Below are 19,423 nucleotides of genomic sequence, written 5' to 3'. Positions count from 1 at the left end.
TTCGTATCTACTGCCGCTTACCTGTCCGTCGTCCGTGCCGCAATATTCCCTCCAAATGTGCTGTTAAGTCGAGTAGTCGAAAAGTGGAAAATTTTTTTTTTTTTTTTAAACACCGATTCGACAATGGCGTGAGTAGAATAAATACTTTAATACCAAAGTGCTGTACGATAACCAATACACATACAAAGGCCACCACAGTAGTTCAGGAGCAATTCGATTATGGACAGATAGCTGAATATACGTTTCTGTGCAGTAAGTCTATTATGTAAAATTAGTTAATGATTGTAATTATATAACTTATATTTTGTATGCAAATAATTATTATACGTATGTCGTACTTGAGAGCGAAATGTTATTCAAAAATATTTACACTTTGATTGAATCGTGTAGGTTTAAAGTGGTGGGTAGATACGTCATCGGAAAACATTGTCATTGTTTCGTATACTACAACGGGTTGGTCAAGTCGCAAGGGCAGGGGCGTCCCTCCTGTCGACCGAATGCAAACAATTGTTCAGTGAATGTTTATTTATGGTTTTTTATTTCTAAATGACTACGGGGCGCGGTTGTATTCGTATGGCAAATCTGTAATATAATAATATTATCATGTGGGTAGTAAAATTACAAAAAAAAAGTCCCGGAGGAATGCAACGCGTCGACCTCTAAACTTGGCAAGGGGCACGATAATGGGTATTGGGTACTCATAATATTATAATACTTGTTGTATATTTCCATATATATTGGCGTCACAGGAAGTTTATCGTGTTTACGGCTGGATTTCGGCAACATTGTCGTGTGTTCGTAGTATAAAGTATGGTCACGAATAAAGTAGACACAATTATTATGAAGGTTTTGAAGAGGAACCGTGTTCATGTCTTGAGGACAAATTTAAGTGAGCTAATTTCTAGTTGATGTCTCCTAAAATTTTTTTTTGAAAAAAAAAACAGTTTAAAAAGTTGTATAAATATATTGTTTGTTTGAAAATAAAATCAAGTGCACCATATAGAGTTTCGAGGGCATGAGTGCAATTCTGAAAAAGGTACTTTACTTCCCTAACCATTCAAATATAGCAAATATATACACAGTTTTATCAGTCAATCGTCCTAAATAATATGAACATATTATCTGTGAATTATAATAACATTGTCCTTCATTAATGCCCCCATAAATGTTCTGTTTCAGTATTACCATACTTATAAATTCGACTTAAGAAGTTTTGTCAATAATAACATTTTATATTTTAATTAACACTAAAATAGCGCAATAAACCAATTTTTCTGGGGTAGGGGATATGAAAAGGTTAAATTTAAAAATTAGATTAGTTAAGACTAACCAAAAAAAGCGTTTCAGAAAAAATGATCAATTATTTCGGGGGAAGGGGTTTTCTTATCTCTAAACCCCCTTCACAATATTTCTATAATAGTTAATATATTATTTATTAATTATTACTCATGTATATGATTTAGAAACAATTGTATATTTTGATTTTTTCTCAATATAAACAATGTAAATTATAAAATGATAGAATTTAATAATTGCAACATTGATATTATGACTATAAATACCATATTAATTTATAAATAAATAATGAACAGATTTCATGTCTTATAAAACTAAAATCAAAAACGCAAATATTTAAATAATTATTTCATTAACCATTAGGTATTTTATCCCTGTTTATTAATATATTATATCAGTAGTAGTATTATATCATGTATACAACAAATTAAATCGTTAATATGTATATAAAAATACACAATTTACATATACAGTATACACGTATGTATATAATATAGTATAAATGTATGTGTATACTATATTATATGTTTGACTGTTTGAGTAATTGTAATGGATATATTAAAAGTTAAAATTTATGGCTACTCGAACTTACTATGTCTAATGTCTATGCAAATCGTATAACTATTTGTTGTTTAGATTTTTTTTACGTAATTAGTATAATATGCTCATGTATAGCCATGTATACCTATTTAAAACGTGGCACTTGACACTATATTATTATGTACAATATTTACTTCTACTAAACATTAGATACTTATCTACGTTTTACAGATAATAGCATTTGACATTTCCAAATATTAATATTTTAGTAATTTTAATTATTGTAATTTAGTAGGTATATACTTGAAAGTTTTTGAATTATTTTGCAGATAATAATAATCAAACAATAAAATAAAAGGAACAATGATATTTATATAAAAAAAGTATGTTAAAGATCTTATTTATTAATATTTATATTTATTTATCAATACATATTAAAAAGTAAAGGGGTGAACGTAGGTAACTATACTCTGCTGTACAGTAAGTGTCGAGTATACCCATAGAGTAATATACTAACATTACTTTATGAGTCATGAGTCATGACCAGTGTGTACCAGTCCATTGAATAGGTCACTATAATGGACATGTTAAAGTTGAATTCAATGATAAATTATTGCATACAAATAAAGATTCTGAGCGGTCAACTTGTATTGTATAGGTATTACTAATGTATTTTTTGATAATATATTAATATTACTAGTAAATTATTTAACAATTAATAATATAGTAGGTTGAATTCATTTTTACAGATAATATTAAATTTTAAAACACTATTGTGTGTATAGAATATATTATTATAGATTAAAAGTTTTGATTACCAGCTACCTATGAATAATATTTTTAAATTAGGTATAACAAAAATGTATTAATTATTTGAGGGATTCGATACAAACTGTTTCTATCTTTGTCTAAACACGTAGTGGAACATAAAAATGTAAACATGATGTTCTTTGTCAAATGTATTGATTAATCTAATAATGTGATAATAAATCTGTTTTCAGATTTGAATTTATCGTTAAGACTATTGTCTACTTTACATCAACTTTTCCATATTTTTTATTCTATCACTTTAAACCTAAAAATGTGATATTAAAAACAATTTAAATGAAAAAATTGTTATATTTCAATGTTTGAAGAAGTTATAATAATAATAAAAAAAAAAATGTGAAAAAGTCAATCTCAAGAAGATTTAACAAAAAATTCAACTCATCACTTCATTAGATCAATAGGTACGTTTAGCAAAAAACACGTCTAAATTTCCATGTTGCGCGTATGTTAGACAAAGATTAAAACGGTCGGTAGCGAATCCCCTTAACAAATAAGTAATTATTAGTTAATAAATGTTGTGGGATTACGTTCAAAACGTATTAAATAAAAATTAAAAACATAACTTTAGATCTGGGTAAAATAAATTTTAGAACATTGTTCATCATAGGTTTAATGTTTTTATATGAAAAATTCTTAGATATAGTTTTTATATGAAAACTTATTTTACAGATTAAAAAAAATATTTTGATTGGCATTCTCAAAGATTTTGAGAACTTACACTGCGTATTTCTACTTGAATAATTTGGGGATCTGGTGATTTGGTTATTATTATTTGAATGTACAGACAATTTAACAATATACAAAATGTAAAAACATAATATATTGCTATATTTTCCTATGCAATTTTACTGTTTTTCAACTAATTGATTTTATTTTTATTAACCTTGACTACAATTTATAATTTATAAAATAATATGTATTACAATTGCCAATCACTTATAAAATCAAAATAGATAATATATAAAGAGGAAAACATTATTTGTATTAAACATTATAAAATGTAAAATAACAACTGTATTCTAAATTATAATATTTAGAGTAGCTATCTGTTTAATTTTATTATAGTCTATAATACCTACTGCTACTACATTATTCTCTCACGTAATACATTTTTTATTATAAACATTCACTTACTATTGAAAGAACAAGCATACGGTACATACATGATACATATACTGATAATATCACGTATGTATTATTATGAAACCTGTGACTGCAATATTATAATCTATTTTATTTTTATTAAATGTATTATAATAGATATATAGTTTAGGTATACGCTGCTATGATCAAGTTTTCCGTACAAATAGGTTCACATCAATCATCGAATATGAATGAATTAAAAAAAATATTTTTTAAATTATTCTACAGATCTATTCGGCAATCTAAAAGTTTACAGTTTGTTTTTTCAAATAAATATTTAGCGTTATTCAGAAATGCTTGAATGAGCACACAATAGCAAATGAATAAAAAAAACATAGGTATAAAAAAGTTGGAGATTGATATGTGAACTGTTCGCATTTAAATATGTTACAATTATTTTGAATTTAAGTAAAAAATATTTATTTTATAGTAATTTAAAAATATTAAATGGCGTAAAGCTATCTATTGTATGGTAGATATCTTATACAATATCAAAATTTGAACAGTTAAACTAAAAAAAAAAAATAACAATAATAATAAATGTATTTATGGAATTGCGTAGAAAAATAAATATGGACCAAATCGTTTCTTTTTAATTTAAAAATGTTATAATGGATATTTATAAAGAATAAGTAAATATTATATAATTACCGCTGTAAACGAACGTTTTAGTTAATGGCTTTACCTTCATTAGGTTTTTTTTTTAATTATTGTTATTACTTATGTAAGTTATAACAATAAAATATCTACAGTTAAGTTTTAAGTTGAAATATTATTTTTTTGAACATTATTGAAACGTATAATATATCTGTTCTATGGTTTCTAGAAAAATGCTCTACTATACCAATTGGCAATTTGTGTTCACAAGTATTAAACTAATTATTGTACATACATTGTGTATAAATGACATTTTGATTATAATATTACACACAGAACCGTGGTTAATATTATAATAAATTTAATGAAGTTGAATATCTTTAATTATTTTATATTCATGTAGAAGTACGTATTAATCTGTATGTGGCTATAATTAATGTATCGATTGAGTTGTAAGACTAATTGATTTTATAGTTTACAAATGAACTGAAATTAATTAAGGTTATAGATCTATTTTATAACAGGTCAATGAACGATCTGTGTCCAAGAATGTCATCGATTCCACGGTCAAAGACGTCAATTTTGTGATGATAGTAATCGATTCTACAAGTTAGTGTTTTTTTTTAGGTTTGTCCTTGACATGGATATAAAAAAGATCATTCTGTCGTTTGTCATTTAATTTTAGTTTTTGTCTTTTTTCTTTTAACCATCATCTTGGCGAGATATTTCCATAGCGTGAACAATCGCTCGGAAGAGAGCATTGGCATGTATTCCTGTGGAGCAGATATATGTATATTGTATTATATATATATTATTATTATGTTATATATACACCGAAACAGATCTCGTTCCCAGGATCGTTCTAATTAGCCTCGAAAATGGCCACTGAATGCTATTAACGAGAAGAAAAAACGCCAATTGTTTGGTTTGGGAACGAAATTATATAGTACTCATTCCTGGCACGAAAATTCCAGGACATTATAGTGGGAGATACATTATATAGTATAGGGCGCACTATCAATGTACAATAATATATAATAGCTATGCGAGAACGGTACTTTCGTGTATATAATGGGTATATATATATGTGCTAACTGTAGCAGAGTTGAAATACAGTCAATCAAATGTTTTCATATCTAAATAAAGTAATACTATAGACCAAAGTGGTCTAAAGAATTAAATTTGTATGTAGACGAATATTGTAGATTTTTTTAACGATACTATTATAATTGTTTTGACAATATAAATCCACGTGATGCTTGGAAATGTCACAGGCACCATTTACATTATTAAACAATAATGTTTTCTTATTGTTTACGTTTTAAATAAGTTATTTGTTAACCAACAAATTAAAAACGAAGGAATTAAATAAACATAATATACTCAACAGAGGTCGATAACCTCTCAATAGTTTTAAAAATACAAATCGAACGCTATTATTGCGTATAGATGAGGCTTGTAGTAAGTAAAATATCTAAACGCTATTCTGATATTTTTTTACTATGAATGTTGAATTGACTACAAATGTATCTATAGATTTGAATTTAACAACTTGTATTAGGTTAGGTTATAGTAACCTACACAAACTATGCCAATACATATTGTAAACATTGGATAGATATTTAGTTATTATTTATTATTATAAAGTATCGTATCGTAAAAAAAAATTACAATTCTTAAATTATATATAGTTTGGTATATATATTATACATAAATATATACAATATATTATAGAACATCTAATGTAGTTTATATTTAATGATTAACTATTTAATTTAAAATACTAATAATATTTTTTAAAACCTTTTATTATAAATATTTAAATATTACAATCTATTGATTCATCATCGCTGTTATTTACTGTCAGCCTATATATCGTTAAATATATTTTATGATATATTTTTTGATAAAGCTATAAGATTAATTTATTTTACTTTTAATATTACGGTAGGTTGATGTAATTATTTTCGAAAATATTGCATTTATTATATTAGTATTTAATTACTATAATAATAATATGTATATACCATATTATATCATTATAAAACTCAAATAATTGTTTTCTGTTTACATCAAAATAATTAATATCAAAAATCGTTAAAATACGTATTTTTTCTCATTTAAATTCATTCAAATGTCTATAAAAATTAATTGTGTGAATATTTTTATAATTTTTTAGTTCCAGTATATTATACTTACATTACATTTTCAAACCTTAGCTATAAAAATTAAATATGTATTTTATAAAATGTTCACTACTAAATACTTGCAGTTTGCAATTTTTGTGATTTTAACAAACTTTGTAAAAATTGAACTTCAAATGCATGTAAAAAGTTGTGTTTTTTATTTTTAATAATTGTATACAAATACAAGAATAATTTCTTGGAGTACTGTATTAAATTTTCATGATTTTTGATCCATCAAATATATTTTTATTGACATTCATAAAAAAAATATATTAAAAAACTAAAAAAACAGAAATCAAAAATTCTTTATTCCTAAAAATAGTTCATAAAGAGTCTAAATATTTTGAAAATTATATACCAATTAAAAATAGGAAATAATAGTATAAACACTATAAACCAGTGGCTCCGAACATTTTTCATTCTATGCCCCCCCCCCTGTAAATTTACTAAAATCTCAATTCCCTTCCTTAAATTAGTTTGGGTGATTTTTTTTTTTTTGTGAGTGGTACAAATAAATCATACAAAATAACTATGGGTATATTATACAATATACAACTATTTATTTTTATTATTTTCATCATTTTAAAAAATTATTTTAAATCAACCTACGAAGTAATAATATTAAGTATAAGAAAAAATTATTGAATATAAAAACATTGTAAAATAACATAATTATTTTCGTAATTCTATCATCACTACCCCCCTTCCCGAGCAGACTGTAAATTCCCGGGGGGTGGGGAATTCCCCCCGGTTGGGAACCGCTGGTATAAACATTAGATGAAAATTGGTTATTCGTTTATGAATTACAACTAACAACAAAAATCATTTGAGGAAAAATAATTATTACATGGATGAATATCTATTGTTATGAAAATTTAAACTTTAGTCATAAAAAATTAATATGACTTTCTGGTAGAAATTTTTTTTTTATAACATAAAGAACCTTGTACTATTAAATTTCCAAATCTTATGTATAAACAGAAGATTTTTTATGAATTAACTCTAAATTAATTGTGATTTAAGACTTCTAACTTTAAAGGCTTATAAAAAAATGTGACTATACATTTTTAATATTTAAAAAATTTTAATTGGCTATAAATAGCTAAAAATGTAGAAACATTTAAAAATTTTATTACGTATAGAAAATGATTATATAAATACTTTGTGAAAATTCAATTTTCTACGGTTATTCATTTTTGAGTCATAACGAAATATAAAAATCAATTTAGTCAAATACTGGTTTAGCTTAAAATAGGGCCCTTTTTTCCTTGATTACTTGTCTATTTTTTCTAATTATAAAAATTTTTTTTAGGAATTTTTAATGTTGACTTCTAAATACAAACTAGATCCAATTTTTTATCTAAAACGAGTAACGACTAAAACCACTCTCAAAGTTGAAAATCGAAGCACTTTATCGACTATTCATCGTGGTATAATGTTAACAATTTATATGACATATTATGTTGTAGGGTCCCAAAATTGTCTCTGAATAAACAATACGGGTATACAGTATTCTTTGAACTAATATCTAAAAAGAATGTTATCAGATCAAGTTATTTCAATTTTAGTTTTTAATTATTAAAAAGTAAAATAGTTGTGGAGAAATTAAATGTAAAATTACAAATATTGTAAAAGAAAAAAAGTAATATAGGTTACAGGTATCTGGTTTGGTAAGTATAAATAATGCATTTATAGTGGGTTTCACTGTTTCACATCAAATGCGACTCGATCATAGCGCGCCGGGAGGCGGATTTTTTTTATCAAGGTGGGAAATTTAAAATTATTATATTTACAGAACTATTAATTATTATTTACTATTATAAATACATGAACCATTGATTTTAGTAAAAACCGTCACCAGGTAATATTCAATTACGAATAATTGAAAACAATTAAACAATTCTATCTATTTATGTAGCTGATTTGAAATTTTTTATAGCTTCGTAAGTATTAAAGTATACCAAACTTATTAAAAATTATCTACTGAGATCTAAAAAGTTGATAAATATATTCTGAATTTTCATAATAAAAATCTAATACTATACACAGACACACAGTTTTAGGTATTAGTAAGGCTTTATAATATATTATATTTATAACCAGTGGCGCAACCAGGGGGGCTAAAGGATGGTAACCCCCTCGGAAATTTTTCCGAGGCTTAGTATAATAAACTATATAATCTTATATATATATATATTGCAATAATGAAACCTCCCTGAAATTTTGTTCTAGTTGCGCCACTGGTATATACATAGACACTATTAGTACGCTAGATTACTGCTATCAAATTTAAGAAACTCTATAATGTGTAACCTACACAGTGTAGGCACATAATAATAAAGAAACTTATAATAATATACAATATTATCATAGGTACATTATGTAAAAATGTAATCAAATAGTTTTTGATTAAGCAACTTCTTCTAGATATGTAAGAATGATAGAAAAATTTAAATTGCGCTGTCTAATACTTTCGTTTGCACAAACGATATAATTTTAGAAAAAATGATTATAATGACATCACGATGTTCTAGTAATGAACAATAGAATCGTGTAAAATATAATAAACTATAACAAAACCTAAGTAAGCAGAAAGATAACGTTTATCGCTTTCAAAACAACAATCGGTCGTACCTATGTAGAACTTAGGGGAATATATGTTTATATGAAGTGTATTTTAGCAATAAGATTTATGGTAATCTGACACTCGTCCAAGCTTGAAGCTTAAGAGAAAGCCATTATAAAAATAATAATAATAATAATTTTCGACCAAGTTGAATATATTATAATGTCGAGAATTTTTTTTTCGGATAAACAGAGTATTATACTGATAAATTATAATACCACTAGAAAGACCGGTTTGTGTGGTTAATGGACGATTAACCGATTGATGGCATACATGTTTTGGAGTTCAAATACATTCTTAAAAGAAGACATTCATGAATGTTTGGTCAACGAACTTCAAAGAAATAATAAATAAATAAAAAAATCTGTTAAATTACGTTGTGTGTAGAAATTTTACTTTTGAATCTTAGATTTTAATTGGTTTCTTCTATGGTTAGAAACTGTTTTTATTTTTAATATTCACAATCAGTTTTTCCGATTTCGTGCCATTTATATATAAAGGTTAAGTACCTACTATTTACTAATATTTCAAAATATATTATTGTGGTTTGTCAAAAATTAATTGATTTTTTATTAATAGAAGATCATTTTCATTATAAAAAGTTTATATTATATATATATATATATGTTACATATAAAGTCCGGAATTGTACAAATAATAAATATATATATATACATTATACCATATTACCATACCTATACATACAAGATGTTTAATGGTAAATTGATAACACACCGGAAATAAATTGTTATTAGTGACGTTTTAAACTTTTCAATTGTTGTCATTGTTATTGATTGTTTTATTCGATAGTGTTTGTACGTGAATAAAATAATCAGAAAGAAATGCGTAGGTATGCAAAAGTTTGAGAAAACTTACCTATATATAATATATTATTATGCACGAGACACCATTGCACGCGCGAATGCAACATAGTTGGGCATAAAGCAATTTTTTCAACAAATTTTGAACGTGCGCGAACCCATTGTAGGATATTTCAGTAAGCGGTTATGGACCACACACACCGTACCTATTTTATAATATTATATACCTATATTTACTTATATACATAACTATTATACTACGTTCCATTCGGATGCGCGTGTACCGGCCGCCGTCATCCCGCCGAGATCGGAAATAAAGTTTTATACCGCTCGTTCGTCGTCACGTATATGTACGACAGCGACCGTATACCATGACTACAGAGCATATTATTATTGTTGTTGTTATTATTTTAACATAATACACATTATTGCCAGGTGGTCTATAGGTTCCGTCACGGTCCTTGAGCATATATAGTTCATCATCACGGCTGTCTGATATCGGTTGTCGTCGTCGTCGTCGTTGTGTTAATGAACGATGTTAAATTGTTCGTGTACATACTACGCACAGCCCGGGAGAGGGAAATATAAGAAATAATAATAATAATATAATTGCATCGATGTATCGCGTATACACGCGTATAGACATATAGTGTGTACCATACGCAACGGTAGTATACATATTATATATAACTATAACCTTTTGTATAAAATACATATTATACGGTTAGTATGTATGTAATCGTTTCCAAACGGGTTTCGATCATTTTTACGCCGGTTCTAGGCTAGTAGGACTGCAGATCGGATGTCGCGCGTGCCGACTGCCCGACCAGTTATTTTGCTCGCATTATTATCATCACCGTCATCGTCATCAATGCCGTCGACTGCATTTTCTGTCCATCCATCTACGTATAATATAATAATAATAATAACTGGGACAGACGAGCGGCGGCACGAGAGATCGACTACTTTCCTCGCGGCGTACGAGATTTCGCGCGCGTATTACGCTTGATGTTTATTATACGATTTCCTGTTGCCGGTCGACTGTTCTTCTCCCGTCGGCTGTATAGCAGCTGTCGTTTGGCAGCATCACGTGTACTGAAATTAGAAAATTGTTGTACCTAGCTCTAGCTGTATTCAGTAATTTACTCTCGTGGTGTATATTTATCGCGAAGCCACGGATCGGGTTGTGTACCTATAGATAATGATCCAGACGTAATTTTCGGGTTCGACGGCCGAATCTTTTATTATAGCTAGTTTGCGTGGGTGCTTCGACTGAAATATATAATACATGTGTACTGCACACCTATACAATATAATCTACCGCTGTTATTGTCCACCACTAGCTATATTGTTGTTAGAATACGGCTGCGTTGGCTAATGGATTTTACATAGTAATGCATACCGACAACGTCTAAATATTAAAATTTAATAATCCACGATGGAATTATATTTCAATTTCAATAACACCGAGTGATTTATAGACTACGTGTAGCATATTTTCCTACCTATATATGAAACCGCAACGACTATTGTCATCCGGTCATTCTATGTGCCACTGGGCACTGGGCAACACGCGGTTTAAAAGATTAATAGAAAGTTGATCATGACCCAACAAACATAATAACAAATTAATCGTAATTTTGCTTACGAAACATTAGGCTTTTTATGCAATCTCAATTACAGTATTTTTTCCTTCGTTATCGTTGATGATAACAAATATTTAGCAATCACCATATCCGGTGAAGTTCGAATCGGTCTTTTAATCATTTGTGTCAAGTATGCATCTAATTAATACGCTATCGAATGGAAATTGTTCCATACAGAATGGCCAAGGGCGCGATATGTATACGTTAGACAATTAATATTATTATTGCATTTCATCATTTGGGAATCATAATGTGTAGTTGTCGCTTGAGCTGATGAACACTATTTTTATTTTGTTCTCATAAATAATTTTAATTTCCCAGAATCAACATGCCGGGCCCGAGAAGGTTTAGTAGCGGAGGAGTAGGCGGAGGAGGCCAAGCGTGGGAAATGGGTGAACGACGATATTCTGTAGCCGGTACAGATCCTCATTTAAGCCACCATGCGGTCACGTCAATGGGACCACCAGCATCTGAAGATCTTCACGCTTGGAGTATTTACAGGTAAATGTCTCTTTAAATACATTTTATTCATTATACATATACATAAATACTTTTTTAGGCAAAATTTAAATTCTGATTTCACGGATTCTGCTCTCGGGTCGAGTGAGAAGTCCCCTCTACCATATGGTAACTTTCAGTTGCGTGAATCTACTGTGCAGTCCATACTCAGCCATCCACGATACGGTCCAAAATATGATGTACACAAATCTCCTCTGAGCTCGAATATGTACACATACCTAAAATTTGGCTTACCCAGAGTATTTCCACCCAATAGTCGCAGGGATGGATCCAGTGGTTATGACTCCAGCGAGGATGGAGCAGCTATACGAAGCCAAAGACCGTATACGAGAACCAGAAGTGATCCGGATTTTTGCAATCACACGCTGTACCACGGCGGGGTAGGTATAATTAATTTTTCAAATTAGAAAATGATTATTAATTATTGTTTATGCAAATCTTTTTTTAGCCTACTTTACAAAGACATCACCCAGGTCGTCGAGGAAAAAGTATAAGTGAAGCTAATTTACTTGCACCTCATGGATATCCTATTCGACAAGAACTACCAACAATGCGGAGAAGCGTACACGACTTGCGAGCATTATCTGAAATTAATCATCATCATCATCATCATCATTACACTAATCCAGCACATCATTATAGGTACTTATACTTTGATAATCTGACTTAAATTGATTTACTTCAAGTAACTATTTGTATTGTTTCTATCATAGTTCTCACCATTTAACTAGTGGTCGGCCAGCTTCCATAGCAGTTGTTGGTACAACAGCTACTACACCTAGAGATAGAAGTATTAGTATGATGAGCAATTTAAGTCCAAATCGGTCAGACATTTATGGACAACCTGCAATTGTTTATCCATATTTACAGGTAAAATAATATTATCTAAAGCTACTATGGATGATTTAAAAATCCTATTTTTCGTAGATGTGATATATGTTTATTGTATACGTTAATGGTATATTATAAACGTATAAAATAAACATTTAATAATATGAACATAACCTTTATGAGCTAAAATAGTAAAATGTTAAATTAAGTGAGCTCAATGTTACTAATATAAATTCATTATAATATATGCTTGTTTAATAATCAATTGATAACGTATGATAGTAATTGATTTTAAAATAACATTAATTACTAATTTTGGATGCACAGAGCAAATATCGTACTGTTATTTTAAACGCAATGTAACTGTTTTTACACGCCTAGTGGTTTAATAAAGCAATTATTTTCAATGATATTTCACTTTCATATTATACACTCTGGTGAATCGTTACGTATTATTAATGTTATTACCTATGTATAATTTTAAAATGTATATTTTGTTTATATATTTGATGATACAAAAGTATTATTTCACATAAAATATCTTGAAATGAAATTTATATGTTTATTTAAGTTTAATAGATATATTTTATAAAAAGTACTAACTATTGTTTTATTTTCATTTTAGGTAAGGGGACTAGAAATACCCGGAAGTTCAGATGGAAAAAGGCCAAAAATTCAAGGGATTTCGTTTGAAGTTCAAGCTGGTGAAGTAATGGCCTTTATGATGACGTCTGGTACATAAAATTCACTTCAATAATTTTTTTATTGATTTATTTTATCAATTTACAATTTTTTTTATTTATTAAAAATAATCTATTGTTTACTTCACATTATCTAGTTTTGTATTTTTTTTCTAGAACGAGAAGGGGAAGCTCTTTTAAGTAGCCTTGCAAATCGTCACCCATGTCATGTACAGCATATATTGCTTAATGGCCAAAATATTTCTATTTCTTCATTTTCTAAACATATTGCCTATATACCCGCTGAGGCTAAATTAGCTCCTAATTTAAGTGTAGCACAAACCTTAGCGTTTTATTCTCATTTACGTAAAGCTCCTGTTCGTGCCATACCAAAAGTGTCTCAAAATGACCAAGTTCGTAAATATTATCATATATCCATATTAATAGTAATTTTACAAACTTTATATAATTACATTCAATTTCTATTTTAGATGGGAGTACTTATTGAAGAGTTGGGTCTAGGACAAGTTTTAAATACCAATGTTTCTGAACTAACTGCTTCTGAAGCCCAAAGGTTAAGTGTAGCATGCCATTTAATGTCTGACGCAGAAATTATAATGCTTGACAGACCAACAGTGACAATGGATATATTCGACACGTTCTTTCTAGTCGAGTTTCTTAGACAATGGGCTGCTGGTGCACCAAGTAAGTAATTATAATGACGTATAAATTATAATAGATAAATCAATAAAAAAGTTGAATTATTGTAGCTGGTGTAAATCCGCGTATCGTAATGGTGACACTGCAGCCACCCACTTATGAAATATTTACCATGGTTTCAAGAGTTGCATTAATATCAGTCGGTCACTTAATGTATTCTGGTCGACGCAGAAATATGCTGCCATATTTTTCATCCGCTGATTATCCGTGTCCAGCTTTTAAAAATCCTTCAGATTATTATCGTAAGTCATTAATAAATAATAAATTATAAAATATTTTATAAATCGATTTAAACAATCAATAAAATCTGCGAATTAAATATTCGGTGTTATATGATTAAGAACGTTTTACTTTTTTAATACCAAGATTGAGAACGATTTTTTGAGCGACATTGTCGTTTATCTAAATTTTAGCAAGTATTTCTACACATGTAGTGATTTCTGTTTTGAAGAAAACTCAAACACAAATCGTTACAATAATGAAATCAATCGAAAACAATTTTATCAAAACCATGGCCAGTAATGACTATGATCGTATTATTTCTACAATTAATTTTTACTAAGAGTTTAAAAAAACTAAAATATCATGACTTCATACGGTATCTAAAATTAACTGGAAATAAGTACTTGGGAAAATAATTTAAATTGTATCTTAAACTGACAAATAATTGATATTTGTGTATTTTTTAAATGACAAAAAAATCTATATCAAAATGTTAATAATATATCATTATATTATTTAATATTCAATCGTGTTATTAAAAAAGATACGGCCGATAACGACCGTTCTCAATCGTGTCTATCTTAAATATTAATATAGAATATATATACGCAATTTTTTTTTAGTTGACTTAGTCACGCTAGATGATTTATCAGCCGAGGCCATGTTAGAGTCAAGTCAAAGAGTAGAACAGCTCGCAGATTTATTTAGAAGAAGAGTTGAACCTTTACCAGACCCTGGACCACCAAAACCTTTGCCAGGCAAACCACGAACTGCAATTGTGCCAATACAAATTGTTGCCATAATATTGTAAGATACATATAACTGTTATTAATTAGGTACATTTATAATTGTGTTTTTTTTTTTTTAGACGTCACATGGCGTATTCACAGCCAAGGAGTAGTTTACGATGGGTTTCTAGGTTTTTCATTGCAGGTATAATGTCTATAATTTTTGGTACAATATTTTCGGACATTCCAGCTACGGATCCTCAACTTTCATTTGGCGACAGGTATAAAATATCATTAATCTTTGAAGTTTTATGAAATAATATTTAATTATTTATTTTTCAGAATGGGTTACTATTACAGTATTATGATAGTCGGAGCACTGCCTCTCATTTTACAAATTGCATTAAATGATACTCATGGAAATGATCGTGACTCCATTGAAAGTGATATTGCTGATAATTTATACAGTCGATTTGTGTACATAGTAACGTCTGTGAGTAAAATTAAAAAATAATATTCATAAAAACACAAATTCGATTATGATAGGTATTTTAGGTAGATATTCCATTTTTATTTTAGATTTTCTGCAGTATCCCTTCAACTGCTTTAATTTGGATAGTATATTCTGTGCCAGCATATGCAATGTCTGCTCTTTACCATGATTACGATTTAAACAACACGGAACCATTTTTTACATACTTATGTGAGTATATATAAAAATTAATACATTGTCTAGAAAGATTAGAAATGTTTTATAAGTAGGTGTACTACAAAGGTTACTACAAAATATTTCTACTTTCTAGACTTAATTGTAGTTAAAAGTTAGTAAACATTTAATCACAATTATGTGTGATTTAAAAATATTTTATTTACTAAATGTTATATTTAAAAGTGAACGTTGCGATCCATATGAGTTCTCTGCAGTTAATGGCAACAGCGATAGGGTATCTGATGCCCGACCGTCTCAGTTCATCAGTACTGACAACCATTACTGTTCTTGTGTCTGGCGTTGTTAGTGGTATACTAATCAATTTTTCCGATCTTAAGAAAATACCGGGTGTTCGATTTCTTTCGACTTTGTCACCGACTAGGTATTTTATGTTGCCATTATTAAAAAAAGATTACAGTCACGACATTCTTTCTTCACTCGCTTCTACCCTTGTGTGTCGCAATAAACAGGTAAAAAAATAACGAATTGAATTGTATTTAATAACTTATCGTCGTTTATACAATTTTCATACATGATATGTTTTAGATTCAACATCAAGACATAATTGTACAATTACCATGTCCAATTCCAAATGGTACCGCAGCCTTAATTCACCATGGTTTATTGTCACCGGCGGTGGAGCCTTATGTGATATTCCCCAACAAGGATTCATTATTAGCTGGCCTCTATTTGTGGGGATTTTTTGCTTTAATCGTTATATTTTTCTTCATAAGTATTGGTAGGTTTTGTAACAGGTTTCATAAAGTTTCTCGCCCACAAAGATAACTGAAGATATTATTATTAAAATGTTAAATTTTGTGTTTAGTTATAACAAATTATATATTTATCGAAAAACAAATTTTGTTTGAAAATACGAGGTATTTTTTTTATTTTAATTTTGTTAACATAATATACATTGTTAGAGCTGCTATATATAATTAGATATTTTATAAAACTCATAAACACGTGATATGAATGTTATGACGAAAAATTCATCATTTTATATTATATATTTATATTATTGTGTCAAGTCAAGTGTTAGATCAAATTAAAATGTACAACGAATAGTTATATTATTTATACAGTAATACTGTACATATAATGTTTATACTATTTTATAATCTAGCTATATTAGTAAGTTAGGTCAAATAAATCCTATACATTAGAATTATGATTGACAATTTCTCTCGTTTAAATCGCTCAATTTTCTTTGATTGTATGAATAGAATCAACATAAACTATTAGTGAATCTATGTAATTTTAAATATTTTTGTATAAATAATATATTGTATTTATTAACTACCTACTATTTATAAATATATTAATTAGAATAATTAAATAGGTATATAACTATATATATATATATATTTGTTAATGTTAATATTATTTATTTGTATATAATTTAATATTGCTCACTACAAAATAATATATTATATAAAGTAATTCTTATAACAGCGTTTACTCATATCTTGAATAGTATTAAAGGTTTTTAAGCTTTATTTTTTTATCATTATCTTTTTTGAACTATCTTAACTTTTTAAATTACGACACCTATTTTTAATTTTATATTTCTAAGTACAATACTTTTTTTGAGAATTTTGATGTATACAAATTGAATTTTTAAGTCAGTAATTAGTTATAACTTTGATGATATAAGTTTTATTTTAAATGTATATAGTTATTTCTAAATTACGGTTATTCGTAGAAGATAACCGTAATCTGGATCTTAACTACTTATCTACAACACATATATAAATCATTTGAAATGTAATTACTATATATTTAAATTGACAAAAAAATATGTTTCTGAAAACAAAATTAAAACTGTATATTATCATTCATAAACTTAAAAATTAAAAATCAGAAGAACTGTTTTGTACTATATTCAAATTATGTAAAAAAATTTACCAAAAACCTTTTGAGATAATGAGTATTAACTGTTTAAAGAATTTCCCAATTTACTTTAGAATATTTAATTAAAAGTCACAATTATTATTGATTGTAAAATTGTGTAACAAAATATAACAACGAACATTGTTTTAAAAATACTAAAAAGATACTTTTGATCATTTATTTTTTTACAAATCATTAAATAAACATATAAGAAAAAGTTTATTTCCTGTGTGACATAATTTGTCCGAGTTTTATACCCGTTTTTAAATAGTTACTTTATTAATTATCTAAATATTCAATTAAAAAGTTTAATTGGTTCTACAACTCAAACATTTACCTACATTCATTCTCTTAGATGTTTCCTATTCTATTATTATGCACTTTTATTTTCCGTGATAGCGAAGTTTTTCAGTCGTTGTCTATTTTGAATTAAGTCCTAAGAAAGTAAGAATTATGAAATTTTAATAGACTAAATAGAAATATCATTAATTTTCTAATTTAAAAAATATAATATTATGTCTATTCCATTGTAACGGATTATCAGAGACGTCACGGGATTCGGGCTATTTGGTTGTTGCATCGATTATTTTTTTTCGAAAGTATAGTCTCTATCGATTAATCGAAATTTGATCTTAATCCTTAGTTAAAATATTTTTTATAAATACGAGTTTTTTTTTCAAGTTTTATAAAATTGCTTATATTGATTATCGATTAGTTTTATTAAACTATTTTAACATTCGAGTACTATATAGCCATATAGGTCTAAAACCATTCTAAAAATCTTTTTATTCTTAATTATTTCATACTTTTGACAATCGATTATATGATATGATTAATAATAATTGAACTACACAAGAGTATAAATAATATAATGGTTCTGTTCTTGCGTAGTATAAATAATATAAAACTCTTTAAGTCAACAACAATTATTATCCATGTAGATTTCAAAAATTTTTCAAAAACTGTTGTATTTAAACTATAGGTATATTTTATAGCCACTAAAAATATCCAAAACAAATATAAAAAAACCTGAGTTGGCGCGTGTAGGAAGTTATGATACATGGTTTGGGTTTGATAAATAATTAATTACTTAATTGTTACCATCAAACGTGATTTTATTTAAATAGTATAGTCAAGATGTTTATAAGTGACCAAGATTTTACTGAACACCCAAGCGATAGGAATGTATACCTACATAATTTTTTATGATTGAAAGGATATCGACTATCGATACAAATATGATACCTGTATTTATACATGAATTAAAATTTGCCGACCTTTGACTGCTTAGACGCTCAACTAGCGGCCGCGGCCCAAAATCATGTGGCCCGTGGGCCATGGGTTGGGAACGGCTGATATAGACATATAGTGAATATATATTATAAATAGTAATTTATTTATGCATTTTTAATTGGTACATTATACCATACAAGTTCAT

The 19,423-nt window shown here is 27.8% G+C and overlaps 1 protein-coding gene across 2 annotated transcripts; it reads left to right on the top strand.

Annotated features, from left to right (window-relative positions):
- Positions 1–6: 6 nt before the first annotated feature.
- On the top strand, positions 7–17,314 carry LOC113550081 (ATP-binding cassette sub-family G member 8). Of its 2 annotated transcripts, XM_026951699.1 has the most exons (15): positions 7–252; positions 12,005–12,184; positions 12,243–12,582; positions 12,651–12,844; positions 12,916–13,072; positions 13,659–13,767; positions 13,891–14,126; positions 14,205–14,418; positions 14,484–14,675; positions 15,279–15,462; positions 15,524–15,664; positions 15,726–15,876; positions 15,963–16,086; positions 16,276–16,562; positions 16,639–16,878. In XM_026951699.1, exons 2-15 carry the CDS (start codon positions 12,012–12,014, stop codon positions 16,876–16,878), a joined length of 2,742 nt encoding a protein of 913 aa, XP_026807500.1. In that variant the 5' UTR covers positions 7–252; positions 12,005–12,011. The 2 variants fall into 2 exon arrangements, with proteins under 2 accessions (XP_026807500.1, XP_026807501.1); XM_026951700.1 differs by lacking the exon at positions 7–252 and having other exon boundaries at positions 12,012–12,184; positions 16,639–17,314.
- The last annotated feature ends 2,109 nt before the right edge of the window (positions 17,315–19,423 follow it).

The sequence above is a fragment of the Rhopalosiphum maidis genome, chromosome 1 (genome assembly GCF_003676215.2).
Source record: "Rhopalosiphum maidis isolate BTI-1 chromosome 1, ASM367621v3, whole genome shotgun sequence".
In the NCBI taxonomy this organism is placed as follows: domain Eukaryota; kingdom Metazoa; phylum Arthropoda; class Insecta; order Hemiptera; family Aphididae; genus Rhopalosiphum; species Rhopalosiphum maidis.
Note: the sequence above shows the minus strand (reverse complement) of the source record. Positions and strands in the feature narration are given on the sequence as shown.

Coding starts and splice junctions, on each gene's coding strand:
- LOC113550081 (XM_026951700.1), top strand. CDS start 12,012: ATGCCGGGCCCGAGAAGGTTTAGTAGCGGAGGAGTAGGCGGAGGAGGC. Junction 12,583..12,650: donor ACACGCTGTACCACGGCGGG/GTAGGTATAATT, acceptor ATCTTTTTTTAG/CCTACTTTACAAAGACATCA. Junction 15,463..15,523: donor CAAATTGTTGCCATAATATT/GTAAGATACATA, acceptor TTTTTTTTTTAG/ACGTCACATGGCGTATTCAC.